Genomic DNA, 27,663 nt, shown 5'->3' with positions numbered 1-27,663 from the left:
TAGGTAACAACAAAACTCCCCTGTCCCGTCCCGAAACGTCACCTGTCCATGTTCTCCAGAGATGTTGCTTGACCCGCAACTTAAGTCTTGCGTAATCTATGAAACCTTAGGAGCTGACATTGAGTCTGTTCATTATTTCCATCTCTTTCCGAATGTGAATGTGCAAGCCAAGTCCTGGGAACTTATAATTTCTCCAATACTATTTATTGAGTTAGAGTTATACAGCATTGAAACAGGCCCTATGGCCCAATTTGCCCACACCGGCCAACATATCTAATCTACACTAATCCCAGGCCTGCATTTGATCCATATCCCTCTAAACCTGTCCTATCCATGTACCTGTCTAAATGCTTCTTAAATGTTGCGATAATACCTGCCTCAACTGCCTCCTCTGGCAGCACGTTCCATTCACCCGCCACCCTTTATGTGAAAAGGGTACCCGTCGGGTTCCTATTAAATCTTTCCTCCCCTCAGCTTAAACCCATGTCCTCTGGTTCTTGATTCCCCTGCTGTAGGCAGGAGACTGTGAGTCCACACGATCTATTTGTCTGATGCTTTTGTACACCTCTATAATATTATTGTGTGATTGTAACCACATTCATTTCTTTCAGCTCCGCATTCTCTCCAGAGATGTTCTTCACGATTTCCGTGAGTGTCTTCTTCTTTGAAAACAAACATTAAAAATCTGTTTAAGTTCTCTGTTTTTTCTTTGAAACGAGATATAAAATATGTTTGATTTCTTTGTTCTTTCCTTTGAAGCCAGATGTAAAATATTTGTTTAATTCTTCTGCCTTCTTTTATGAAGATGAATGTAAAATATTTGCTTAAATTCTCTACCATTTGTTCATTTCCCAGGATAACTTCTCTTACTTCAATCTATGAAAGACCCACATTAATTTCTGTTAATCTATTCCTTTTCCAGACCTGTGGAAAATATTACCACCTGCTTTCATGTTTCTAGATTACTTATGCATTGTACGTTCCATTTTTATTCCAACGTTAGTCCTCTACTGAATTCGGAAGCATTTCCAACCTTCAAGTATTACAAACTTCCTCCTTTGATCTATCTTTAACTTTATTTCAGACAGTTACAGCTGGATGACTTTTGCCTCTGATCTTTGTCCATGAAAGGAACATATATTGGTTGAAAAAAAGCATTCCTTCTTTAAACATTAGCCATTGTTTGATATCTGTTACAATGTTTTATGTAGTTTCTTAATCTCACATAGCCAGCTCATGCCTTATGCCTTTGTAGTTTCCTCATTTTGCTTGAAACTGGTGGTAGTACAGATGGAGAAAACGATGAAGCATCTCCTGGATATTTTACTCTTGCAATAAAAAATGTATTTGGATATTTCTTTAGCCAGAGGGTGGTGAATCTGTGGAATTCATTGCCACAGTTGGTTGTCAAGGCCGAGGCGTTGGGTATTTTTAAGGCGGAGATTGATAGGTTCGTGATTACAAGACAAGATACAAGATACAAGATAGATTTATTCATCACATGTGCCAGATGGCACAGTGAAATGAAATTCCCATACAGCCATACAATAAAAAAAGGGACACAACACACTATAGGGTTTGACATAAAACATCCCCACACAGCAGAATCAAAGTTTCCCACTGTGTGGGAAGGCACCAAAGTCAGTCTCTTCCTACATTGTTCCCCGTGGTCAGAGCCTTCCCGTGCCCTCCGCAGTTGCTGCTACGGGCGGCCCGATGTCCAGGACCGCTCGCTGGGGTGTTGTAAGTCCGACGTCGGGGCTGCGGGACGTCCTCAGCGGCGTGGACACCAGAGTCGGCCCCCTCCTATCGGAGTCGGCGGCTTCCAAAGTCCGCAGGCCGCGCCGGGTGGAGACTGCTGCTGGCGGCCCTCTGCAAGGCGCCCCAGGACTCCAAGATGTTGTTCAGCGCCGCCCGCATTGGAAGTTCTCCGCACCAGAGCTCCACGATGTTGGAGCAGCGGCTCAACGCTCCGGAGCTCCAAACGGCGACCCAGGTAGGCATCGCCCGCTCCGTGGTGACTCCAGCGCTGCGCCGCCGCTGTAGCACCCCTGGTCCGGTTCCCGGTCCCCGGCAGGAAAGGCCGCTCCGATCCAGCTGGTAGGCCGCGAGGTGGGGGGCGAGGACGCGACTCGGAGAAATAGTCGCGTCCCCGCCAGGAAGAGACTGGGAAACGGTTTCCCCCTTACCCTGCCCCCCTCCCCCACATTGAAAAGTTAAAGTTTCCCCCAACACAAAACTTTAGACTAACTAAAAATAAAAAAATAAAAGATAGAAATAACAGACAGGCTGTAGGTAGAGGCTGCTGCCAGTGCCGCGCCCCTAGTGATGAGTAAGAGCTTCCAAGGTTACGTAGAGAAGCTAGGAGAATAGTGTTGAGAGGGAAAGCGTGATCAGCCATGATCGAATAGTGGAGCAGGCTGAATGGCCTAATTCTGCTCCTATGTCTTATGGTCTTGGGGGTAGAGTGCTGACATGGATAGAGAATTGGTTGGCAGACAGGAAACAAAGAGCAGGGATTAACGGGTCCCTTTCAGAATGGCAGGCAGTGACTAGTGGGGTAACACAAGCCTCAGTGCTGGGACCGCAGCTATTTACAATATACATCAATGATTTGGATGAAGGGATTCAAAGTAACATTAGCAAATTTCGGTATGTCCACTTCGGTATCAAAAACAGGAAGGCAGATTATTATCTAAATGGCGACAAGTTGGGAAAAGGGGAAATACAACGGGATCTGGGGGTCCTTATTCATCAGTCTTTGAAAGTAAGCATGCAGGTACAGCAGGCAGTGAAGAAAACAAATGGCATGTTGGCTTTTATAACAAGAGGAGTCGAGTATAGAAGCAAAGAGGTCCTTCTGCAGTTTTACAGGGCCCTAGTGAGACCAGACCTGGAGTATTGTGTGCAGTTTTGGTCCCCTAATTTGAGGAAGGACATTCTTGCTATTGAGGGAGTGCAGCGTAGTTTTACAAGGTTAATTCCCGGGATGGTGGGACTGTCATATGCTGAGAGAATGGAGCAGCTGGGCTTGTACACTCTTGGAGATCTTATTGAAACATATAAGATTGTTAAGGGTTTGGATACGCTAGAGGCAGGAAACATGTTCCCGATGTTGGGGGAGTCCAGAACCAGGGGCCACAGTTTAAGAATAAGGGGTAAGCCAATTAGAACGGAGACGAGGAAACACTTTTTCGAACAGAGAGTTGTGAGTCTGTGGAATTCCCTGCCTCAGAGGGCGGTGGAGGCCGGTTCGCTGGATACTTTCAAGAGAGAGCTAGATAGGGCTCTTAAAGATAGCGGAGTCAGGGGATATGGGAAGAAGGAAAGAACGGGGTACTGATTGGGGATGATCACATTGAATGGCAGTGCTGACCGAATGGCCTACTCCTGCACCTATTGTCTATTGTCTTATATTTGCAGTTGGATAGATAGCATTGTCAAATGAACATGTTAGGAATCATGGAATCATACAGAATAGAAATGACTCTTCATACCACCATATCCATGCCAAACTTCTTACCGTCTACACTAATCCCATTTGTTCACATTAGAACTGCGTCCTATGCTGAAACATAAAAGCACATAAAATATAAAAATACTGGAAACACTCAGCAGCTCAGGCAGTATCTGAAGAAAGAGAAACAAAAGTTAACACTTCAGGTCGAAGACCCTTCATCAGAACTGGAGCATTAACTTTGTTTCACCTTCCACAGATGCTGCCTGACCTGCTGAGTGTTTCCAGCATTTTCTGTTTAGTTTCAGATTTCCAGCATCTGCAGGTTTAAAAAAAATGTTGTTCTGATTTTCAAGAAGGGTAGCTCTCCGTTAGCATTGCTGGTGGCAATCCCAACTTTATATTTTATTATAAGCACTGACAGACTGGAGTCAATTTTAAATTTATTATTGGGACATAAGGGGAGGCATGTTAAATTTCTTTTTTCCCTTTTCATTGGGGCAGCCCAGTGGTGCAGCAGTAGAGTTACTGTCTCACTGCGCCAGAGACCCAGGTTCGATCCTGACTATGGGTATTGTCTATATGGAGTTTGTACGTGCTCCCTGTGACTGCGTAGGCTTTCTCCAGGTACTCTGGTTTCCTTCCCCACTCCAAAGTCGTGATTCCAAAGGCTTCTATAAATTGTCCATAGTGTGTGGGATGCAAAACTGGGGTAACATAGGACTAGTGTACAGATGGTCGGCATGGATTCGGTGGGCCGAAGGGCCTGTTTCCACACTGTATCTCTAAACCTCCGAACATAAAGAACATTCAAAGCACTGTTGGCTATGTATCCTTGGTTCCTTTGCATTAAACTAGATCGATGTACAGTTTCTGTAGCAGTTTTCTAGGAAGTTCATGATTAGAACGTTTTCAGATGATCCCAGAATTTAAAAAAATATATCTATGGTTACAACAGGATCTAGATGAATTGGTGAAGTGGGCAAAAGGATGGCAGATGAAATATGTCAGATGGAGGCCAAATCAATGGATATTTTTAAGGCAGAGATAGATAGATACTAGATTAGTACAGATGTCAGGGGTTATGGGGACAAGGCAGGAGAATGGTGTAAGGAGGGAGAGATAGATCAGCCATGACTTGATCGGCTGATTGGCCTAATTCTGCTCCGATCACATATGACCTTATGACTTTATGTGATAAGTGTGAAGTGATGCATTTTTGAGAAGTTAAAACAGGGCAGAACATAAACAGTGAATGGTTGGGCCCTGTGCCGTGATGTTTAGCAGAGAGATCTAGGGTTACATGTTGTTATTTCCCTAAAAGTGGCAACCTAGACTGACAGGGTGTTGAAGAAAGCGTACGGCATGATGGTCTTCATAGGCCAACGCATTGAGGACAACAGTTGAGATGTCATGTCACAGTCACCCAAAATAACTGTAACTGGACAGTTATACAAAATAATATAAACTATTAATTAGGCCATTCTGGATACCAAACGACAGGAAAGAATTGATTAACGTAGGGTGCAGAAAAGATTCACGATGATGTTGCCTGAATAAGGAGGCTTAAGCTGGATAGATATCAGGAGATATTGGATAGATTGAGTCTTCCTAAGTTTTCCTTAAAAAACACAGGCCGAGAGATGAGTTTGTGGTTGAGTTTGAGTTTAGTTTATTGAGGGGACAGTGGAAAGCAGTGACATGTTCGAGGTATATAAAATGATGCCACGCATGCTAAATTTACAAACACCAATTAAACCACAAAACCTCCACATGTGGGAGGAAACCGGAGCACCTGGTGGAAACCCACGTGGTCACAGGGAGAACTTGCAAACTTCACACAGACAGTACCTGGGTTCAGGATCAAGCCCAGATCTCTGGCACTGTAAGACAGCAACTCTACCAATTGCACCACTGTGCTGCCCAAATATCTCAGTTAAGTGGATTAACATCTGACGTACAAATAGTTAACGCAATGTCCCAAACTTGTTTTGACTGCTCCTGTATGGAGACTGTGGAGAAATGATCCTGTGTCTTTCCCAGGAGATTGCAAGGTTGGGTGGGTAGGAAATGCCTCGTCTCAATGGTCAAAGTATCACATTATGTGGTAAGCTTGATGGATCAGCCATTCTTTCCTGGTTGTTATTTTTATAAGCTTGCTTGTGACAGATGTAATCACCAGCAGGGTTAGTTTAGGCACTGAAGCAACAACACAAAACACAATTTAACAGATTCTAACTTAGATTAATAGACAATAGTACATCCTTGGACACATAGAATAGACAGTATCCTCACTTCCAGATATCCTGCCACTGTTTAGATATCTGTTGTGCTGCTGCAAGTAAGAATTTCATTGTTATGTTTCAGGACATATGACAATAAAACACTCTTGAATCTTGACAATAGTTTATTTAGTTTAGTTTAGTTTAGAGATACAGTGTGAAAACAGGCCCTTCGGCTCATTAAGCCCACTCCCACCAACATTCCCTGTACACTAGCACTATCCCACGCACTTCACAATTCACAATTCTTACTGGTCAATTAACCTACAAACTTGGAAATAGACACAAAATGCTGGTGTAACACAGTGGGATAGGCAGCATCTCTGGATAGAAGGAATGGATGACGTTTCATGTCAAGACCCAAAACGTCACCCATTCCTCTCTCCAGAGATGCTGCCGGTCTCGCTCAGTTACTCCAGCATTGTGTGTCTATCTTCGGTTTAAACCAGCATCTGCAGTTCCTTCCTATTTAACCTACAAACCTGTACGTCTTTGTATTATGGGAGGAAATCAGATCACTCGGGGGAAAACCAACGTAGTCACAGGGAGAACATACAAACTCCGAACAGCCAGCACCCATAGTCAGGATCGAACCGAGTCTCTGGCGCTGTAAGACAGCAACTCTACCACTGCGCCACATGGCGTTATTGTTTGAGATCAATTTCAGTGCCATGCTTTGCTTTCTCTGGCAAGTTGAGCTCATCCAATAATTTGCTTTCCACGTACTAATGTGTTCTCTAATCTACGTCCCGGTCAACCAGTAGTCTTTGCTTGTTGGCCTTTGTTATCTCCCTGTTCAGTGGAACTTCACTGATAAAATTCTGCTCCTTCTTTTGAATTCCCACATTTTCCTCTACTTTGTTTCATTACGAAGGGCAAATCATGATTAATTAGTAGGTACAGAAGCCTTGTCCCACACCACCAAGTTCTGGAAAATGTACGTTCCCACAAATATGAGGTTCTTGAATCGACCTGCAACCATAATCCTACCTCAGTAATGGAACATCTTTTGCACTGCCATGAACTTATTTTCTAATAGTGTTTTCTATTTGTGTTTTGCACCCGACCCCTACCATACTTGTGCAAGAGACAATAAACTTCACTTAATCGCACTCTATCGTCTAAGACTAGGGCACTCTATCGTCATTGTTTCCAAACTAAAGTTCAAGATCCTCAGAGGGACACAAAGTGCTGGATTAACTCAGCAGGTCAGGCAGCATCTCTGGAGAACATGGATAGATGATTTAAAGATGCAACATAGAAACAGGTTCTTCAGCCCACCAAGTCCGCGCCGACCAGCGATCACCCCATACAGTAGCGCTATCCTACACACTAGGGACAATTTACACTCTACAGAAGCCAAACCTAGAAACCTGTACGTCTTTGAAGTGTTGGAGGAAACCAGGGCACCCAGAGTAAACCCACATGGTCACAGAGAGAACGTCAAGCTCCAGGCAGCCAGCACCTGCAGTCAAGATCAAACCCTGATCTCTGGTGATGAAAGGCAGGAAGTCTATCGTTGTGCTGCTGTGCCTCCATATGTTTCAGGTTGGGACCCTTTTGCTTCAGAACGGTCTCTATCTGAATCGTCATCTTCTCCACATATGCTGCCTGTGCTGCTGAGTTACTCCAGCACGTTATGTCCTTCTGTGTATTAACCAGCATCTGCAGTTCCTTGTTTCTACCCCAAGATTCCCAGTGTGTTCTCAGACTACCCTGTATTGGTTATTGTGTACACATACCATATCTGTTGAAATATCCCATCAGTTTCAGTGCTCTATAAAAATACAGCATGTCAAGCATTTCAACCAGACCGTTCCTTCCTTTATTTTGTTAACTTGGGATTTCATTCACAGACCTCCCACAAACCCATGTCTACGTTCCTGTTTTACTAATTTGTATTTAGTTTATTGATACGTGCACTGAGGTACAGTGAAAAGTTTTTGTTGTGTGCTATCCAGTTAGCGGAAAGACAATACATGATTACAATGTTCACAGAGTTCTGATATATGATAAAGGGAAATAATGTTTAGTGCAAGATAAAGTCCGATCAAAGATAGTGCAAGGGTCTCCAATGAGGTAGATAGTAGTACAGGATTGCTCTCTAGTTGTTGGTACGATGGTTCAGTTGCCTGACAACAGCATTGGTTATTTTATTCTGGTTATTTCACTGAACATCCTTGGTGATAACATCTGTGTTGGTGATACGCTACATTCCACAGTGATGTTGGACGGGGAGCTGTTGGATTTAGACCATCAACAATGAAAATATGGCAATACATTTCAAAGTCAAAAGGGTGGTGGAAGAAGAGCCTTTGAATATACATGTCCACCACCGATTTTCTGGCGACTGCTGGTCCGGCACCTCCTTTAATCCAGACCACATTACGAGATTCGAGTGTCCGGAGCTGTGAGGCAGCAACTCAACTGCTGTGCCACTGTCATGCCCTTGAAATGGGAAAATTCTGGAATTTCTTTTCAATTTGATTTAAAGGTATAAGCAGGGAACAGTGATGTCTCAAGAAAGCTGGCTGTTTTAACTATTCTGCTGGTGCTGACAGAACCAATCGATTGAGGTGGTCATTATTCTCAGGAGCAGCTTTATGGGGTTTCGATCTTCAGTTGGACGACAATGTCTAGCATTGCTCTTCAGAGAACTGCTGACATAATTCTGCACCTTATAGAGGTGTACAAAAGCCTGATGGGAATGGATTGGTTGAATGCACAGAGTTTTTTTAATGCAGAGCAAGGGAATCAAGAACCAAAGGATATAGATTTAAGTTGATAGGAAACTGAGGGGCATTTTTTTTCACACGGGGTTGGTGGATGTATGGAACAAGCTACCAGAGGAGGTAGTTGATGCAGGTACGTACGATCACAACATTTAAAAAAACATTTGGACAGGTACATGGATAGGAAATAGGCCAAAACGCGGGGAAGTGGGAGTAGTGTAGATGGGGCATCTTGGTCAGCAGAGGCAAGTTGGGCCAAAAGGCCTGTTTCAGCATTGTATGACTTTTTATTTATTTAAGGAACAGTAGTGCAGTGGTAGAGCTGCTGCCTCACAGCGCCAGAGACCCAGGTACGATCCTGACCTCGGCTGATATCTGTGTGGGATTTATATTTTCTCCCTGTGACAGGTGGGTTTCCTCCAGGTTTCTCCCACATCCCCAAGACATGAGTGTCTGTAGGTTAATTAGACTCTGTAAAAAAATGTCCCTAGTGTGTAGGCAGTGGGTGAGAAAGTAGGATAAAATAGAACTAGTGTGAAGGGGTGATCAACTGTCAGCATGGGCTCGATGGGCCAAAGGGCCCGTTTGCATGCTGCATCTCTAAACTAAATTCAGAGTTGAAAGGAGGCGCGGGGAACTTCTTTAGTTCGAGGGTAGTTAATCTATGTAACTCATTGCTTCGGAATGCTGTGCAGGCCAAGTCAGTAGATATTTATAAGGCAGATATAGACAAATTATTAATTAGAGCAGGTATAAAGGGTTATGGGGAGTAGGAAAATGGAATTAGGAGGCAGAGATTATCCCCGATTGAATGCCTCGATGGGCCGAATGGCCTCATTATACTCCAAAAACGTGTGAACTTGTAAATTAAACTAGAGTGAATTCACATTCACAGAATACAAGCACATTAATGGACATAGGTTTAAGGTGAGAGGGGCAAGATTTAATAGGAAACAGAGGTAGTGACCAGTGTCTATGCAGTGACCATGGACCAATTAGTAACTGTGACCATAGTCCCTGTAGTGACCATGTAGACCAGTGTCCATGCAGTGACCACGAGTGACCAGTGGTCAAGCAGTGACCACTGACCATGCGCTGGCCAGAGGTCATGCAGTAACTATTGACTACGGGTGACCAACGATCAGAGTGACCAGTGGGTCCCCATTGACCTGCACCGGCCCCGCTGGACATGCCGAAGCTGCCGAGGTCCCGCGGCTGGGTGGAGCGATGGGCGGAGAGGATGGGGCGGGAAGGGAAGCGCCGACAGGCAGGCGGGGCATGGCTCACATGAGCGGCCGGGCAGGGTCGGGTCAGGGACAATGAGCGGAGCGGCTGCACGGCCGCCCGGTTCCCGTGGGCACCGTTCCCCGGCCATGCAGCGGGGAACAGCGGCGGCAGCTCTGGCTCTGCTCGCTGTGCTGACTTGTTGCAGAGCGAACCCGGAACCCCAGCCGCACGGAGCCCGGGACCAAGGTAAGCGAGGCCCGCCCCGCCCGGGCTGTCTGACTGTCCCAGCACCCACACGGGGGATCTCAGCCACACTGACAGCCAGAGCAGAGTAGAGCAAAGATCTGCTATAGGATCTTTGGAGTAGAGCAGACGGTTCCCATAAAGTGTGGAGGAACTCTAAACCAATTAGTCTACAGAGAGCTGGACAGACGGCTGGAAATCAGTCCCGTCCGCTAAAGTGTTTGTCTTGTAAGTTTCATATAGTGGGGTTGCAGGTAAGGTCACCGGTCATAGGGCTTGACGCACGGAGCCACTCAGTCCATCTGGAGGACATCGCAGCTTCTGGTATATGTTATTAATACACGAAACGCATACTTTCCTACCTGTTAAAAAAACGCCAAAATGGTGAATTTTTGCGCTGTGAAAAATTGTGGAAGTTGGGGTAAGCGTGAGAGACATGTACCCAACTTCAGAATTCCAAAAGTGAAGTGAAATGAAGTAAAGAGAAGCGAAAGCAGAAGGAACAACAACAGCGAAAGTGCTTGGCGAACATTGGCCGTGCAGATATCGAAATTGAAAATATTGGGAATTGTCGCGTTTGTTCACGGTCTTCAAATTATTGTGTTTTTTCTTGATTCCTTTGGTATCTAAAAAGTCTCGGAAGTGATAAATCTGGCTGTAAAATGTTTAAATCGCCCATGGTTCTGAGGTGGGTTTTTACATGCAAAAAGTAAATTCTTCTGAAACTAAATTTATCATTAAAAAAATCTCCAGACTTTCGAGTGGTGTGTGGAAAAGTGTCTTCTATCATTATGCTATTGAGATGTATATTTTGGCAAATAATAAAATGTCCTGACAGCTTAAACACCCACTCCCTTTCAATAGGATATTGTCAATTTGCTGTCCAATTCGCAGCTAACAATTATGCCATTCCTTGGCTTGCATCTGAATAAAATGTAATTCAAAACCCACGTATGGTTTGCGATTTATTTTAATGATAAATTTTGCTTCAGAGGCGTTTTCTTTTTGTATGTCAAAACCCACAAGATCCATGGGCGATTTTAAAATTTTACAGCCAGATTTATCACTTCTGAAAGTTTTTAGATGCCAAAGGAATCAAGAAAAAACACAAATAATGCCTTACTGTTGATGAAATGCAGTGAGCAAACGGCCAATGTTCGCCAAGCACTTTGGCTGTTGTTGTCCCTTCAGCTCTCGCTTCTATCTACCGTCATTTCTCCTCACTTTTGGAATTCTGAAGGAGGATAAATGTCTCACGCTTATCCCGATTTCCATAATTATTGACAGCGCAAAAATTGACCATTTTGGCGGGTATTAACAGGCCCGCAACACTGGAAACAATGGTCAGTGCTTACCTGCAGTTCATCACGTGTACTCCAGTTGGCGTAGCGTAGCAACAGTACGGGTCATGGGTCGTGACCCGACTGCCGTGCAATCTCCCTATTCAGGAAGAGACAAACTCGCATTAAAACAGATGGGAGACAAACTCAGCAGATCAGGCAGTATCCTGTGAGGGAAATGCACAGATTCATTTAGAGTCCAGATCCTGTATCTGATCTATTTGTTTTGCAATATTTATAGTAAAAGAGAAGATAGACAAACTAGGTCAGGCAGCATCGATGGAGGGAAATGCATAGATCTATTCAGGGTCTTCACCTGTGACCGTGTGAGTTTTCCCTGGGTGCTTCAGTTTCCTCCCACACTCCAAAGACGTTGGAGTTAATTGACTTTAGTAAAATTGTAAATGTAGGATGGTGTCAGTGTACGGTGTGATCGCTGGTCTGCGCGGACTCGGTGGGCCGAAGGACCTGTTCCCATGCTGTTTCTTGAAAGTCTACAGAAGAAAGTTTGGAAAAACTGCCAGCATCCATGGAGAAGGGCAACAGTGGAAAGTGGTTGCAGGCGTGAAACGTTCACCGTTTCAATATCAGAGCAAAACACACCAACATGTAGCTGTAAAAGTACAGCAAAACGTAGTGGAACTCAGCGGATCGCACAGCATCTGTGGAGGGCAGGGGCTAAGGGGAGAAGGCAGGCGAATGGGGTTAGGAATGGCATAATTCTGTTCCATCACATATGAATGGCTGCTAGATGACCCCTCTTCAGATACAAGGAACTGCAGATGCTAGATTCCAAAGCTCCTACATCACGAAAGACGTTCAGGTTTGTAAATTGCCCCCAGTGTGTAGGGAGTGGATGAGAAAGTGGGATAACATAGAATGAGTGTTAAAGTATGATCGATGGTCGGAGTGGTCACAGTGGACTGACCGAAGGGCCCGTTTCATTGTTGTATCTCTCAACTAAACTAAACTAAAACATAATTTAGCCACTCACTGCCATTCCCCCACTAGTGAAACAAGGTGACAGGATCTCCCTGCACTAGTTTTAAGGTATGGTTAGTTCATTAAGCTGCCTTTTCACCAGTTTTAGAGTGTGGTTGTGAAATTTGTCTTGAATGTTTGCTGGAAAATTTGGAACTCCTGCTTTAAGGTGGAAATCCTGATTATCGCTAGGACAAAAATATTTATTTTTACACTGTACATGCCAGAAATATGAGATTTTAAGAAAAGTGTCAGATGTGTTCAAAGTTAGGCAGCATATGCGGTGAGAAACAGTTAATATTTGAGGACCCTTCATCAAAACCAAAGACATTTAATGTTAATTGTTATCTGGGTAAATGCCAAAATTTCCCATAGTATCTGTGACATTTACAGAGAAATTATATTTTGCAATATAATGGCTTACTAATATAATTTTCATTCTGATGCACCAAACTTGTGTATTTCTGTAGTTTAATCAATGATTAGAGATTAGCCCATTCTTTTCATTATCTTTTTCCCTTCCCTTCAGTTTATCTCACTTCCCTATTATCATAATCAAGTCTGCTACTTCTATTGGCCGTGGGTTTCACTTCCAGGTATATAAACTAATTGTTTTAATTCTCTTTCAGTTCAGCCTTCTGTTCCTTGTTGGAATGCTGGTTCTGGCTTTTAACTAATCCACATGAAAATAAACAAAAACGTTGCTACCAATAAATTGGGTCAACGTGACCACGTGAGGTTTCTCTGGGTGCTCCAGTTTTCTTCAAAATTCCAAAGACTTGTAGATTTGCAAGTTAATTGGCTTCTGTAAATTGTCCCTAGTGTGTAGGATAGAACTATGGGTGATCGCTGGTCGGCTTATACTCTGTGGGCCTAAGATGCTGTTTCCATGCTAAATCTCTAAACTAAGCACAACATACCAGAGGACTCAATGGGTTAGGAAGCATCTGTGGAGGAAATGGCCAGATGACTTTTCAATATGGGACCCTTCTTCAGACTGGAGAGAGAGAAAGAGAGATACTAGAATACAATATACATAAGTGCTAAAGCAGAATAAGGCCATTCGGCCCATTGTCTACTCCGCTATTCAATCATGGCTGATTTATTTCTCCCTCCTAACCCTTTTCTGCCTTCTCCTCATTACCCCTGACACCAGTACTAATGAAGAATCTATCTATCTCTGCCTTAATAATATCCATTGACTGTCTCCACAGCCTCCTGCGGCAAAGAATTCCACAGATTCACCATCCTCTGAGTAAAGAAATTCCATCTCATCTCCTTCCTAAAGTAATGTCCTTTAATTCTGAGGCTATGCCCTTTAATCCTAGACTCTCTACTAGTGGAAACATCCTCTCCACATCCACTCCCACTCTCTCCAAACCTTTCATTATTCCGTAATGTTACAATGAGGTCCCCCTTCATTCTTCTAAACTCCAGTGAGTACTCCTGGTTCGCCATGGCTTTTTCTGATCTGAAATTGCTTTCAATTTCTGATCCGAAGCAGAGAAAATTGCTGGTTTGGGCTGGTGTGTGGGATAATAAACTAAGGGTAACTTTGTTAAATTCAGTCTGGAGTAGGATCCTGACCTGAAACGTCACCTATCCATATTCTCCAGTGGTGCTGCCTGACTCACTGAGTTACTCCAATCAGTCATAAGTACATATGTTATAGGAACAGAATTAGTTACTCCAACACTTTGTGTCTTTTTTTGTGGACCAGCATTCACAGTTCCCTTTTCCTTCATTAAATTCCAGACGTTTATAACTTCATTTTTGTTTTCAGGGAACATGAACGTACTCTTCATTATTGCCGATGATCTGCGGACCAGCCTGGGTTGCTATGGAGATCCATTAGTCAAATCACCAAACATTGACCAACTTGCTTCCAAGAGCATTGTTTTTAAAAATGCATTTGCCCAAGTAAGTCAAATATTTGCCATGCATAAAATTAAAATTGTGTATCCACTTTATTTGGGGGTAGATGGTAAGGGTATTTCCTATAGTTAGTGACTGTGTTATTCCTCTTGCACTTGTGTTGGTCACTGCTCTGAAGTCAAGGTTTCCTTTTATTTCCTATTTTATTGCCACGCCAAATTATTCAATTACCCTTGAGACTTGTACTTAGAACTTAGAGGTACAATGTGGAAATAGGCATTTCAACCCACCGAGTCTGTACCGACCAGCGATCCCCACACACTAACACGATCCTACACATCCTAGGGACAATTTTAACATTTCCACCAAGCCAATTTACCTGTACGTCATTGGAGCATGGGAGGAAACCGAAGATCTCGGAGAAAACCCACCGCGGTCACAGGGAGAACGTACAAACTCCATACAGACAGCACCCGTAGTCAGGATCGATACCGGGTCTTTGGCGCAGTAAGGCAGCAACTGTACCACTGCACCACCGTGCCGCCCTGGAGATGCTGGTTTACACCGAAGATAGACACAAAATGCTGGAGTAACTCAGAGGGTCAGGCAGCATCTCTGGATGAAAGGAATAGGTGACGTGTCAGTTGGGGCCCTTGATTTGTATTGGTGTAAAGGGTTATGCGGAGAAGGCAGGGAAATAGGATTGAAAGGGAAAGATAGATCAGTCATTGAATGGCAGAGTAGCCTTGATTGGCCGAAGGGTCTAATTCTGCTCCTATAACGTATGAACTTATGACTGATTGTACAGGGGGCGCAGGGGTGAAGGTAGCTGGAAATGGTGGAAAACTTTACTGAACTCTGTGACTGTAGTTTGGAGAAGAGATGAATATTCCTGGTGTGAAACTTTGGGTGGCTGTTTCTCACTGTCCCTTCGGTTCTGGTGCAGCAAGCTCTATGTGGACCCAGTCGAACGTCCTTCCTGACCAGTCGACGTCCCGACACCACCCGGCTGTTCGACCACAACTCCTACTGGAGGACACACGCGGGCAACTACACCACGCTGCCTCAGTACCTAAAGATGAACAGCTTCCTAACCCTGTCGGTGGGAAAAGTCTTTCACCCAGGTGAGATCTCCCGGCTTCTGCCCATTCGAGGGACAGGAGGAGGCCATTCGCCCCCTCGGTCCTGTGGGTGTGCAACCTGCTCTTCAACGGTTACAGAGCCAAACATAAAACATAATCATTCCATCGATGCGCTGGGGAAAACATTTTATCTTTTGCAGATGCGCCCTAGAAAGCATTTTATCAGGATGTATAGAAACATGGAACATAGGTGCAGGAGTAGGCCATTCTGCCCTTCGAGCCGGCACCGCCATTCAATATGATCATGGCTGATCATCCAACTCGGTATCCTGTTCCTGCCTTCTCTCCATACCCCCTGATCCCTTTAGCCACAACGTCCACATCTAACTCCCTGTTAAAGATAGCCAATGAACTGGGCCTCAACTACCTTCTGTGGCAGAGAATTCCACAGATTCACCACCCTCTGTGTAAAAAATGATTTTCTCATCTCGGTCCTAAAAGACTTCCCTCTTATCCTTAAACTGTGACCCCTAGTTCTGGACTTCCCCAACATTGGGAATAATCTTCCTGCATCTACCCTGTCCAACCCCTTAAGAATTTTGTAAGTTTCTATAAGATCCCCCCTCAATCTTCCAAATTCTGTATTGCAGCATGGCATGTATTGCAGCTCCATCTAAGACCGCAAGAATTATGGACGCAGCCCAGACCATCCCACAAACCAAGCTCCCTTCCATTCTCTCCATCTGCACTTCACGCTGCCTCGGCAAGGCCACCAACATAGACAAAGATGAATCACACTCTCTTCTCCCCTTTCCCATCGGACAAAAAGTATAGAAGTATGAAAATGCACACCTCCAGATTCACAGACAGTTTCTTCCCAGGTGTTATCAGGCAACTGAACCACCCTGCCAACACTAATTATTCCCTTTATCAAGTATAAGTACATTGTGGATGGTTCGATTGCAAACATGTATTGTCTTTCCGCTGACTGGTTAGCACCCAATAAATGCTTTTCACTGTACCTCAGTGCATGTGATAATAAACTAAATTCAAACTAAACCCAAACTCAAACTATTAATCAAGTAAATAAATTGAGTATAGATTCCCTGATTATAATATAGTTACTGACCCTAATTTGCCTGTTCATTTCCTAATAGCAGTATATCCTATCCTCGATTCGTGGAGCCAAACAACACAAGGAAGCACATTGAGAAACAGGCCCTTCAGCCCATCTTGCCCATGCTGACCATGATGCCCCATCTACACTAGTCCCACCTGCCTGCATTTGGGCCTTATCCCTCTAAACCTTTCCTATCCATGTATCTGTCTATATGTCTATATGCAAACTACCTCCTCTGACAGCTCGTTCCATATACCCACCACCCTTCATGTGAAAAACCCATCCCCCAGATTCCTATTAAATCTTTCGCCTCTCACCTTCAGCTGATGTCCTCTGGTTCTTGATTCCCCTACCCTGGGTAAAAGGCACTGTTAATTTACCCCATCTATTCCCCTTATTGAAACATATACGATTATTAAGGGTTTGGACATGCTAGAGGCAGGAAACATGTTCCCGATGTTGGGGGAGTCCAGAACCAGGGGCCACTGTTTAAGAATAAGGGGTAAACCATTTAGAACGGAGATGAGGAAACACTTTTTCACACGGAGAGTTGCGAGTCTGCAGAATTCTCTGCCTCAGGGGGCGGTGGAGGTAGGTTCTCTGGATACTTTCAAGAGAGGGCTCAAAGATAGGGGAGTCAGGGGGATATGGGGAGAAGGCAGGGACGGGTACTGATTGGGGATGATCAGCCATGATCACATTGAATGCGGTTGCTGGCTTGAAGGGCTGAATGGCCTACTCCTGAACCTATTGTCTATAGTCATGAACTTATAGACCTCAAAAAAGATCGCCGCTCATCCTACAGTGCTCCAAGGAATAAAGTCCTAGCCTGCTCAACCTCTCTCTGTAGCTCAGGCCCTCGAGTCATAGCAAGATCCTCATAAATCTTCTCTGCACCCTATCCAGCTAAATTCAGTCCTCCAAATGTGGCCTCATCAATGTCTTGTGCAACTGTAACATAACATCCCAACTTCCATACTCGATGGTTCTTGATTTACACATCTACCCCGATACAGTGAACGTCTTGCTTTGCTTACATATTCAGTAATATCATACTATACATTAGCACAATCATAAAGAAGCCCAAAAGATTGTAATGCAAGAATAGGAGACTTCACTGAGGCAATACACAAAGGAAGGATGTCATTAAATTGGAATCTTTCAATCTTTTAATGATGTTTATACCATTTTATTATGCAGGTCCACCACCAACATTCCGGCCCCCTAGATTCCAGCGCCTTGCCGTGTTATCCATTTTGCTGGATCAACAGAGGTCATTGTGAAAAGATTGAGCTGGAGGTCTCTGCCATGTCAGAACTCTGGGCAAGTTATCTGGTCAGATAACATTCCTGTAATCATTTGCTTTTTTGCCATATTTGCGATGAAATATTCAACCAGCGAATTTACAAAGTTTGAAGCATAGAATTAACACCAAGTGTTAGGGCAAACTCGACTCGTTGATCAGCCGCGGAAGTCCCGATGAGGTCGAGAATCGGCCACCTCACCCGGCATAGGCGCCACATTTTGGGACAGACTTCGGGGGGGGATTTCAAGTGTGCTCTCGTAATTTTGTCTGGAATAAAGGAGGGGCTGGACCACCTGTTGCTGGATGATCAGTGGTGGACCTGTATTAGCATTTGAGATAAAACTGCTCTTTGCGATCTCTAGCACCACGACTTAACTGATGTGTCTCATCTTTCAGGGATAGTGTCCAATCATACAGATGATTATCCGTACAGCTGGTCCATTCCTCCATTTCATCCTTCAACGCAAAAATATAAAAATGCCAAGGTAAATCCCAAAAGTCACATTTTCAAAAAGTTTGTTCTGTCACTTGAGTTTGATGTACTTATGTTGCTCTGATGACCTTAATCCATGGCAAACATGGGATGGGAGGGTGAAAGCCGTAATTGTATCCACTTCGATACAGTAACGTGAGAGGAGGGTACACATCTGATGTGATCTGGTTGAATGATGGAGGAGAGTTGATGGGCTGAATGGCCTACTCTAGTGTATGATTGAACTTAATCCTCTCTAATGGCACCTCACCTATGTCTTTAGGATTAACTTCTTCACTCTGATATCTGGTAGTCCATATCTGCAATGAGTTGTCAGAAGTAGGTATAGAAACGATACAATGATAACTTTTTCAGACATTTGGATAGATATATGGTCCATAATGGTCCATAGAAGGGTTTAGTGGGCTTTTTATCGAGTGAGGAGGGTAAAGTTCAACCCAATGCTGGAGTGAAGAAACTCTAAAGCGTCTGAAGATGGATCTCGACCCGAAATGTCACCTATCCATAATCTCCCGAGATGCTGCCTGACGTGCTGAGCTACTCCAGTACGTTGTGTCCTTTTCTGTTGGCGAGGCTGCCATTGTTGCACCTATTCCACTATGATACAAGATGAACTTCATTAACTCTGATTTATCTTCAATAGGTGTGCAAGGGACCGGATGGTAAAAGATACGCAAACTTAGTGTGCCCAGTGGATGTGAAGGAAATGCCAGAACAAACACTGCCTGATATACAGAGCACCGATGAGGCAATTCGTTTACTGAAAAAAGTAAAAAGCACAGGAAACCCTTTCTTTTTAGCTGTTGGTTATCACAAACCACACATTCCACTCAAATATCCCGAGGTAAGAATTTTGCAGGACGCTGCTGGTTTTGTATGCTAGTGCCTGGATTGCATGACAATATTTTTATGCGAGACACAAATACTGTTTGCACGTTCTCCCTGTGACCGCGTGGGTTTTCTCCAGGTGCCCCGGTTTCTTCACACATCCCGAAGCCGTGCAGGTTTATAGGTTCATTGGTTTGCATAAAACATTTCCCCCTCGTGTTGGGAGTGGATGAGAAAATGGAATAACATAGAACTAGTGAGAACGAGTGATCGATGGTCAGCGTGGACTCAGTGGGCCGAAGGGGCCTGTTTCTGTACTGTATCTCTTCAATCTATAAAACTAAATGTTAGATCTTATTCTGTTTTAGGAATTTTTGAAGCTATATCCACTTGAGGAGATCCACCTTGCACCTGACCCTAAAGTGCCATCGAAATTACCTCCAGTGGCATATAATCCATGGACTGACGTGAGATCGAGAGATGATGTCCGGGCTCTTAACATAAGTTTTCCATATGGACCCATTCCTGATAACTTTCAGGTGTGTATGTCACTTTCTTTTAAAGGGAGCGTCAGGTAATGGAATTCCCAACTATTTTCACACATCGGGTGCTAGGTATATGGAACGAGCAGCCGGGGGAGGTAGTTGAGCAGGTACTATCACAACACTTGAAACATTTGGACAGGTACATGCATTCTTATTTGATTGGGGGAAATGACTGCTTGTTCCCAAATCCCACCATGTCTTTTGAACGACATCTGAGGTGTTGTCCTCTTTGACTAATTCTGTGTGAAACACCTCTTGTTAATCACAAGTCTGGACAAAGAAACTTCAGTCTTGATCTTAGATGTTCAACCAATCTTGGCTGGTGATGGAGTCAGCAAAAATAGAGAAAAAATATACTAATATCAAATGAATATTTTATAGAGTTAAGAGTGTTTTATTAATTCTTAATTGAAACATTAGCACAACAGGTTTCTAAACAACAGTACTCAATGGGTAATATAATAAACAAAAAAAAGTTCAATTACCAGTACTTACAAAAACAGTACAAAAAAAAGCCTAAAGTCCCTGCAACCCAGGCAATTCGTAGTTTGGAGTTTAGTTGGTGTTTGTAGTGCTCCATAGCCTGATGGCTGTAGGGAAGGAGCTATTACTGAACCTGGACCTTCCAGTTTCCAGACTCCTATACCATCTTTCTGATGGTTGGAGTGAAGTGGGAGCGTGTCCAGGGTGATGTGGGTCACTGATGATGTTTGCTGTGTTTTTGAGGCAGTGACTCTTGTAGATGGTGGGGAGGTCAATTCCCGTGACGGAAATTGGGCTTCCAATACCATAACACCCCTCAACTGCTGTTCGGGAAGGTCTGATGTCCTCTCTCCCTCCTTCCTGCCCCATCCCAAGTGACAGGAGACCTGCGTCCATCACATTGTACCATCGTGACATGCTTTTTTTTTCTAATTGTGTTTTGCACAGATGTTTTTTTGCACATTTTTCTTTCTTTTTTTACTGCCATAGCAGGATTTATGTGTAATTTCTGTCTAATTGATGTTTTTGTGTTGTGTATGAGCCTATGTGCCTGTGATGCTGCTGTAAGCAAGATTTTCTTTGACCTATACCGTACGACTATAAACTCAACTTGACTTTACGTTGACTTGACTTGGCCTTTATGGGGTAGGAAGTTCAGAATTTTGCCCCTGACCTTGTAGTGGGCGGCACATTGGTGCAACAGTAGAGTTGTTGCCTTACAGCACCAGAGACCTGGGTTCGATCCTGACTATGGGTGCTGTTTATATGGAGTTTGTACCTTCTTCCTGTGCCCATGTGTGTTTTCTTCGGGTTCTCTGGTTTCCTCCACACTCCAAAGATGTGCAGGTTTGTAGATTAATTGGCATTGGTAAAATAGTAAATTGTTCCTAGTGTGTAGGATAGTGTACAGGGTGATCGCTGGTCGGCGCTGGCTCGGTGGGTCGAAGAGCCTGTTTCTGCATTGTATCTCTACCAGCAGGCCTTAATTGTGCCCCTTGTATCTCACAGGTATTGATTCGCCAGAGTTATTTTGCTGCCGTCTCATACATGGACACTCAAGTGGGCCGTCTCTTGAATGCGCTGGAAGAACAAGGACTGGCCAATAACACAATTGTTGTGTTCACGTCTGACCACGGTGAGCAATGTTACGTCATGTACGAATCATGTGGGTCTAATACTCATTAATAACTATAGAGCATTGAACATAGAACAGTACAGCGCAGGAACAGGCCCTTCGGCCCACATTGTCCATACTGAACATGATGCCAAGTTAAACTAATCTCCTCTGCCTGCAGATGATACATTTCCAGCATATCCATATTTAGTTAGTTTATTGCCATGTGTACTGAGGTACATTGAAAAGCTTTTGTTGCATGCTAACCAGTCAGAGGAAAGACTATACATGATTACAATCAAGCCATCCACAGTGTACAGCTACAGGATAAAGGGAATAATATTTAGTGCAAGGTAGTCCAGTAAACTCTGATTAAAGATAGCCCAAGGGCCTCCAATGAGGTAGCATAGTTAAAGTAAGAAATACTGCTGTTGGAGTAGACGTTTCAAAGAGTGGAGCGATTGTAATAAGTGATTGCAGATCCACTTCTTGGACCATGGTGTCGGGTTATGGGGTGAAGGTAAGAGAATGGGTTTGAGAGGGAAAGATAAATCAACCATGATTGAATGGCAGTAGACTTTGATGGACCGAATGGCCTTATTCCATTCCTGGTACATATGAACCAGCACGTAGAGAGTAACCTGGCTTGGGCGCTATCTTGGAATCAAGATGTACCGATCCAAAAGCCTCTTAAACGTCACTATCATATCAGCCTCCACCTCCATCCCCGGCAGCACATTCGAAGAACCCACCTCTTTCTCTAACCTTGAAGTGATTTGCTCTCGGGAAATTGGTTTCTGAAATAAATAAGGAAAATTTTGAATTTACTCCTGAACTAATTGATAATGCAATGTAATTAAGTATTACCAAATACATGGACTCCATTGAAATCTTACACCCCATACCAACTCTATGCTAACAACTAACTTCCAATACTGAAATCATTTTCTTTGTTAACATTGTTAACCATTGATATGAAGTCAATTGGCTTGATATACACCAGGTAGTAATGACAGGAATCATTTGCATTTATGAAGTACAGGTCACCACTGATTTTCTGGCACTGGTGGTCTGGCTCCTTTAACCCGGACAAAATGACGAGAGCGCACTTGGAATTCCCCCCGGAAGTCCCCCCCGAAAATGTGGAGCCCAGGATGGGTGAGGCGGCCAATCTTCACCTCATTTGGACTTCTGCGGCCGATCAGCTGGTCAAATGTTTCCCCTGCGGCCGTGGCTCTGGAACTCTGGCCCGGTCAGAGCCGGCAGATCCGTTCCCGTAGCCGACCTCTGAGGCCGACTTTGTGGGCCGGTATCTCGGTCCCCTGGCAGCATAGGCAGACGGTTCCCATACCGTTGGTTTCCTCTCAGAGGCTGTGACCTCTGTTGTTCTGGCAGAAAGACTCACCCAGAAATGTTCTGGATGCCAGAAATGCCAGAAGGATGCCAGAAAATGGGTTGGGGACCGATATATGCGAAAGAGGCATCCACTGTTTTAAACCTAATTAGTTTTAGAACTGTATTCCTATTTCATCTTGTCTCCATTAGGTTGGTCGCTAGGCGAGCACGGAGAATGGGCCAAGTACAGTAACTTTGATGTAGCAACCCGTGTGCCTTTGATGTTTTATGTGCCAGGACTGACTGCGGCTTTACCTCTTCCAAAGCAAAGAGTGTTTCCCTTCATTAATCCTTTCACTGATAAAGTGGGGAATTGGCCGAGAGGTAAGGTTACAGCTACGGTGTAGTTGGACTCAGAAGATTTTAAAGTTTGAAGCTGGAACTTCCAGTTTTGCAAGTATTGTTGTTGTCCCAACGGTGTTTCGAGTGCTGAATTTTCAAACTATTTCGCTCAAAACCTTTCTGAGTACTACTTGCTAAAATATCAAAATCCTGGAGAGTGTAATGAAGCAAGAAATGTATTCAGGAACCAATGCTCAGGATCTCTGAAGGACACAAAGACTGATGTCTGAAGAAGGGTCTCGACCTGACACGTCACCTTTCCATGTTCTCCAGGGGCGATACATTGGCACAGTGGTACAGTTGCTGCCTTACTCCAGAGACGGGGTTCGATCCCGACTACGGGTGCTGTCTGTACAGGGTTTGTGACTGTGAGGAAATTAGGACATCGGGAAAAACCCATGTGTTCACGGGGAGAACGTACAAACTCTGTACAGACAGCACCCGTAGTTGGGATCGAACTTGGGTCTCTGGCACTGTAAGGAAACAACTCCAACGTTGCACCACTTTGCTGCCCTAATGTGAACGAGTGATTGTTAGTTGGCACGTGGGCCTGTTTCCATGCTGTATCTTTTTACCAACCAAATCCATTACAACACCCCTACCTCCTGAAGTTTCAAAAACTCAATGTCTTTCTCCGCAGTGGATTTTATTTTTAACCTTTTTAATTTAAGTGACGGAAGTGTTCAAATTTTGTAACAGGTTCGATGGTGGAATTTAACGTGGAATTGGTCGACCTGTTCCCGATGGTCTGTCTGCTGCTCAGGCTACCCGTACCCCCACCGTGTCCAAAGCCTTCCTTTCACGTGGAGCTCTGCACCGAGGGAGAACCTATAGCCGACCTTTGGAACCACAGGGCCACCAGCGATGCCAAGGATGAATCGTTTGTCTTCACCCAGTACCCCCGCCCAGCGGACATCCCTCAGCCCAACTCTGACCTGCCTTTGCTGGACGACATCCGCATCATGGGATACTCCATCCGCTCCAACGATTACAGGTTCACAGAGTGGGTGAGCTACAACCCATCCACATTCACCGCCAATCTCACCGACATCCATGCAGGAGAACTCTACCTCCACATGTCCGATCCCGGGCAAGACAACAACCTGTATAACAACCTTGAATTTGCTGCGCTGGTCCGTAAGTTATCGACTTTAATTAAAGTCTGAGGATCATGTAGATTTGAATGCAGTTGTTATGTGGAACTGATTTTTTTACGCTGAGTTTAAAAACACTGCCCTCCATAATGTTTTGGACAAAGACCCATCATTTATTTATTTGCCTCTGTACTCCACAATTTGAGATTTGTAATAGAAAAAAAATCACATGTGGTTAAAGTGCACATTGTCAGATTTTATTAAAGGCCAATTTTTATACATTTTGGTTTCACCATGTAGAAATTAGAGCTGTGTTTATACGCAGTCCCCCCATTTCAGAGCACCATAATGTTTGGGACACATGGCTTCACAGGTGTGTTTAATTGCTCAGGTGTGTTTAATTGCCTACTTAATACAGGTATAAGAGAGATCTCAGCACCTAGTCTTTCCATCAGAAATGAGGAAAATTGGATTGACAGAAATATCAGTAAAGAACATTCTAGAGTGTGGAGGAAAATGAATAACGTTGTTGTTTGATTTCTTGAGGGCCTCTGGGCTTATAAAAAGGATCTAATATAAAGACATGAGTACTGTGGAATGAAGCCAGAAGGTGGCAGCAATGCAACATTGCGGATGCCGGCTGCCGTAAAACTCCAAAGAAGAAGAAGTCTTTCCATCACCTTTGGAAACTTTAATTGCTGTTTATCAGCATGAGGACCAAAGTTGTGCCAATGAAAGTCAAAGAAACCATTATGAGACTGAGAACCAAGAATACAACTGTTAGAGACATCAGCCAAACCTGAGGCTTACCAAAATCAACTGTCTGGAACATCATTAAGAAGAAAGAGAGCACTGGTGAGCTTACTAATCGCAAAGGGACTGGCAGGCCAAGGAAGACCTCCACAGCTGATGACAGAAGAATTCTCTCTTTAATAAAGAAAAATCCCCAAACGCCTGTCCGACTGATCAGAAACCCTCTTCAGGTGTCAGGTGTGAATTTGTCAATGACCACTGTCCACAGAAGACTTCATGAACAGAAATACAGAGGCTGTACTGCAAGATGCAAACCACTGGTTAGCCGCAAAAATAGAATGGCCTGGTTACAGTTTGCCAAGAAGTACCTAAAAGATCAACCACAGTTCTGGAAAAAGGTCTTGTGGACAGATGAGACAAAGATTATCTTATATCAGAATGATGGCAAGAGCACAATAAGGAGGAGAGAAGGAACTGCCCAAGATCCAAAGCATACCACCTCATCTGTGAAACATAGTGGTGGAGGTGTTATGGCCTGGGCATGTTTGACTGCTGTAGGTACTGGCTCACTTATCTTCATTGATGATACAACTGCTGATGGTAGTAGCATAATGAATTCTGAAGTGCATAAACACATCCTATATGCTCAAATTTCTACAGATAACTGCAATTCTGGTTCATACCAAAGATAGACACAAAATGCTGGAATAACCCAACGGGTCAGGCAGCATCTCTGAAGGAAATGGACAAATTATGTTTTAAGTCTGAAGAAGGGTCTTGATTCGAAATGTCACCTATTCCTTTTCTCCAGAGATGCTATCTGACCCGTTGAGTTATCCCAGTATTTTGTGTCTATCTTTGCGTGCAATATTCGATTCTTTATTGTCAAGCGTACCAAGGTATAGTGAAATTATTTTTTGTTTGCAAATAGATCAGTTAGATTATTGCCATACTTAAGTACAATCCCCATTTAAGTACAGAATGTATAGAAACAGCCCACAGATTCACAGAAACAGCCCACGGATTCCATATGCACGAGTCACCAGATTTTGGCGTCATTTTCAAAGTCCCAGTTGCAGCTCATTGTAGATCTTGCCTCCATTCTGGATCGTCCAGCAAACCGTCATCACTCTCCTTACCTGGCCCCACCGCCCCAAGGTGTGCCTCCCGCAGCTGACCTGGAGGACACAGAAGGTAAGACCCCCGGTTCTTCTTACTGGTCCTTTGTCCTTCGCCAACTCCCTACACCCTCCTCTGCGGTTCCCGGGAGTGAGCAGGAGATGAATTTCGCACGAGGCCCCCAGTCCACATGGTTCTCGTTACTGCGGCGGGTGGGTCAGGCCTGCTGCCAGGCGGTGAAAGGCCGCGGCTTGTCGATTCTGCCGCGCAGCTCACCGGGATATGTGGAGAACATAGAATGCTGAGTTACTCCAGCATTTTGTGTCTGTATCTTTGATGTAAACCATCATCTGCAGTTCCTTCCCCTCCTGTCCCTTGCACTGCTATTGGTAAATTTAATGTTGCCTTTTATTAATAACTTGTTTTGAGCTGGCTCTAGTGTTTGGACAGCGGGTCGTTTCAAACAGGTTACTTCTGACGTTGAACTCTTGCTGCGTTTTCTTCTTCTTCTTTCATGTGGCGTGCACAGCCTAAAGTTTTTGGACAACTTGTTCTATTTGATCATCCATTTGTGCACGTCGAGTTGATTGCATTAGTCGAAACGGGGCAGACCACGTGAAGGTTGCAATCTTCCACCCCTTGCTGTGTTTTGAGGTCTATGTGAGATCGCAATTTACAGCAAAATCCTGCAAATTTCAACACTGACAAACGACAAGTGAAATCCACTTTGTTATGAGCGTGGAATAAATTGTTGGTTGAGAATTTCAAGCAAGTGCTCCTACTTTTTTCTCGTGCCTCGGTATCTGTTAACGTCCACTCAAACAGAAAGATAAGGTGCAGGACACAAAGTGCTGAAGTAATTCGGAGGGTCAGGCAGCATCTTTGGAGGACATGGATAGGTTGGGAGAAGTGTGCCGACCCAAAACGTCACCTATCCATGCTCTTTAGAGATGCTGCCTAACCATCTGAGTTACTCCAGCACTTGGTGGCCTTTCCCGTGAACCAGCATCTGCAGTTCCTTGTTTCTACAAGACGAGACGCTGCGAGGGGAATCAAACCTGCGATTTGGAAATAGAAATGACTCTGCCGAGGCTGACACGGAATTTAATCAGATTACTCTTGCCAGTTGGGATGCAGCTGGTAGAGTTGCTGCCTCACAGCATCAGAGACCTGGGGTCAACCCCAACATCGGGTACTGTCTGTGGAGTTTGCAAGTTTTCCCTGTGACCGCATGGATTTCCTCCGGTGGTCTGGTTTCCTCCCACATCCCAAAGACTCCCTCTTCACCTATGACTGCACACCTGTACATGGTACTAACACCATCATCAAGTATGCAGATGATACAACGGTGATTGGCCTCATCAGCAACAACGATGAGCTGGCCTACAGGGAGGAGGTCCAGCACTTAGCAGCATGGTGCGCTGACAACAACCTGGCCCTTAACTCCAAGAAGACCAAGGAGCTCATTGTAGACTTCAGGAAGTCCAGAGGCGGCACGCACACCCCCATCCACATTAACGGGACGGAGGTGGAACGTGTTTCTAGCTTCAGGTTCCTGGGAGTCAACATCTCCGATGACCTCTCTTGGACCCACAATACCTCTACTCTGATCAAGAAGGCTCATCAGCGTCTCTTCTTCCTGAGGAGACTGAAGAAGGTCCATCTGTCTCCTCAGATCCTGGTGAACTTCTACCGCTGCACCATCGAGAGCATCCTTACCAACTGCATCACAGTATGGTATGGCAACTGCTCTGTTTCCGACCGGAAGGCATTGCAGAGAGTGGTGAAAATTGCCCAACGCATCACCGGTTCCACGCTCCCCTCCATTGAGTCTGTCCAAAGCAAGCGCTGC

At 44.4% G+C, this 27,663-nt stretch overlaps 1 protein-coding gene across 1 annotated transcript; it reads left to right on the top strand.

Moving 5' to 3' along the window:
* The first annotated feature begins 9,730 nt into the window (after window positions 1-9,730).
* ids (iduronate 2-sulfatase) lies at window positions 9,731-26,579 on the top strand. The gene is made up of 9 exons (XM_055644002.1): window positions 9,731-9,944; window positions 14,046-14,182; window positions 15,084-15,261; window positions 18,042-18,130; window positions 18,782-18,982; window positions 19,335-19,505; window positions 21,003-21,129; window positions 22,654-22,827; window positions 23,545-26,579. Exons 1-9 carry the CDS (start codon window positions 9,791-9,793, stop codon window positions 24,009-24,011), a joined length of 1,698 nt encoding a protein of 565 aa, XP_055499977.1. The 5' UTR covers window positions 9,731-9,790; the 3' UTR covers window positions 24,012-26,579.
* The last annotated feature ends 1,084 nt before the right edge of the window (window positions 26,580-27,663 follow it).

Source organism: Leucoraja erinacea, chromosome 12 (genome assembly GCF_028641065.1).
Source record: "Leucoraja erinacea ecotype New England chromosome 12, Leri_hhj_1, whole genome shotgun sequence".
Classification (NCBI taxonomy): Eukaryota; Metazoa; Chordata; class Chondrichthyes; order Rajiformes; family Rajidae; genus Leucoraja; species Leucoraja erinaceus.
Note: the sequence above shows the minus strand (reverse complement) of the source record. Positions and strands in the feature narration are given on the sequence as shown.

Bases quoted from the DNA above. Each gene is read 5' to 3' on its own strand.
- ids (XM_055644002.1), top strand. From the start codon at position 9,791: ATGAGCGGAGCGGCTGCACGGCCGCCCGGTTCCCGTGGGCACCGTTCC. The intron at 15,262-18,041 runs GTGAGATCTCCC...CTCATCTTTCAG, and splicing joins GGGAAAAGTCTTTCACCCAG to GGATAGTGTCCAATCATACA. The intron at 21,130-22,653 runs GTGAGCAATGTT...TGTCTCCATTAG, and splicing joins TGTGTTCACGTCTGACCACG to GTTGGTCGCTAGGCGAGCAC.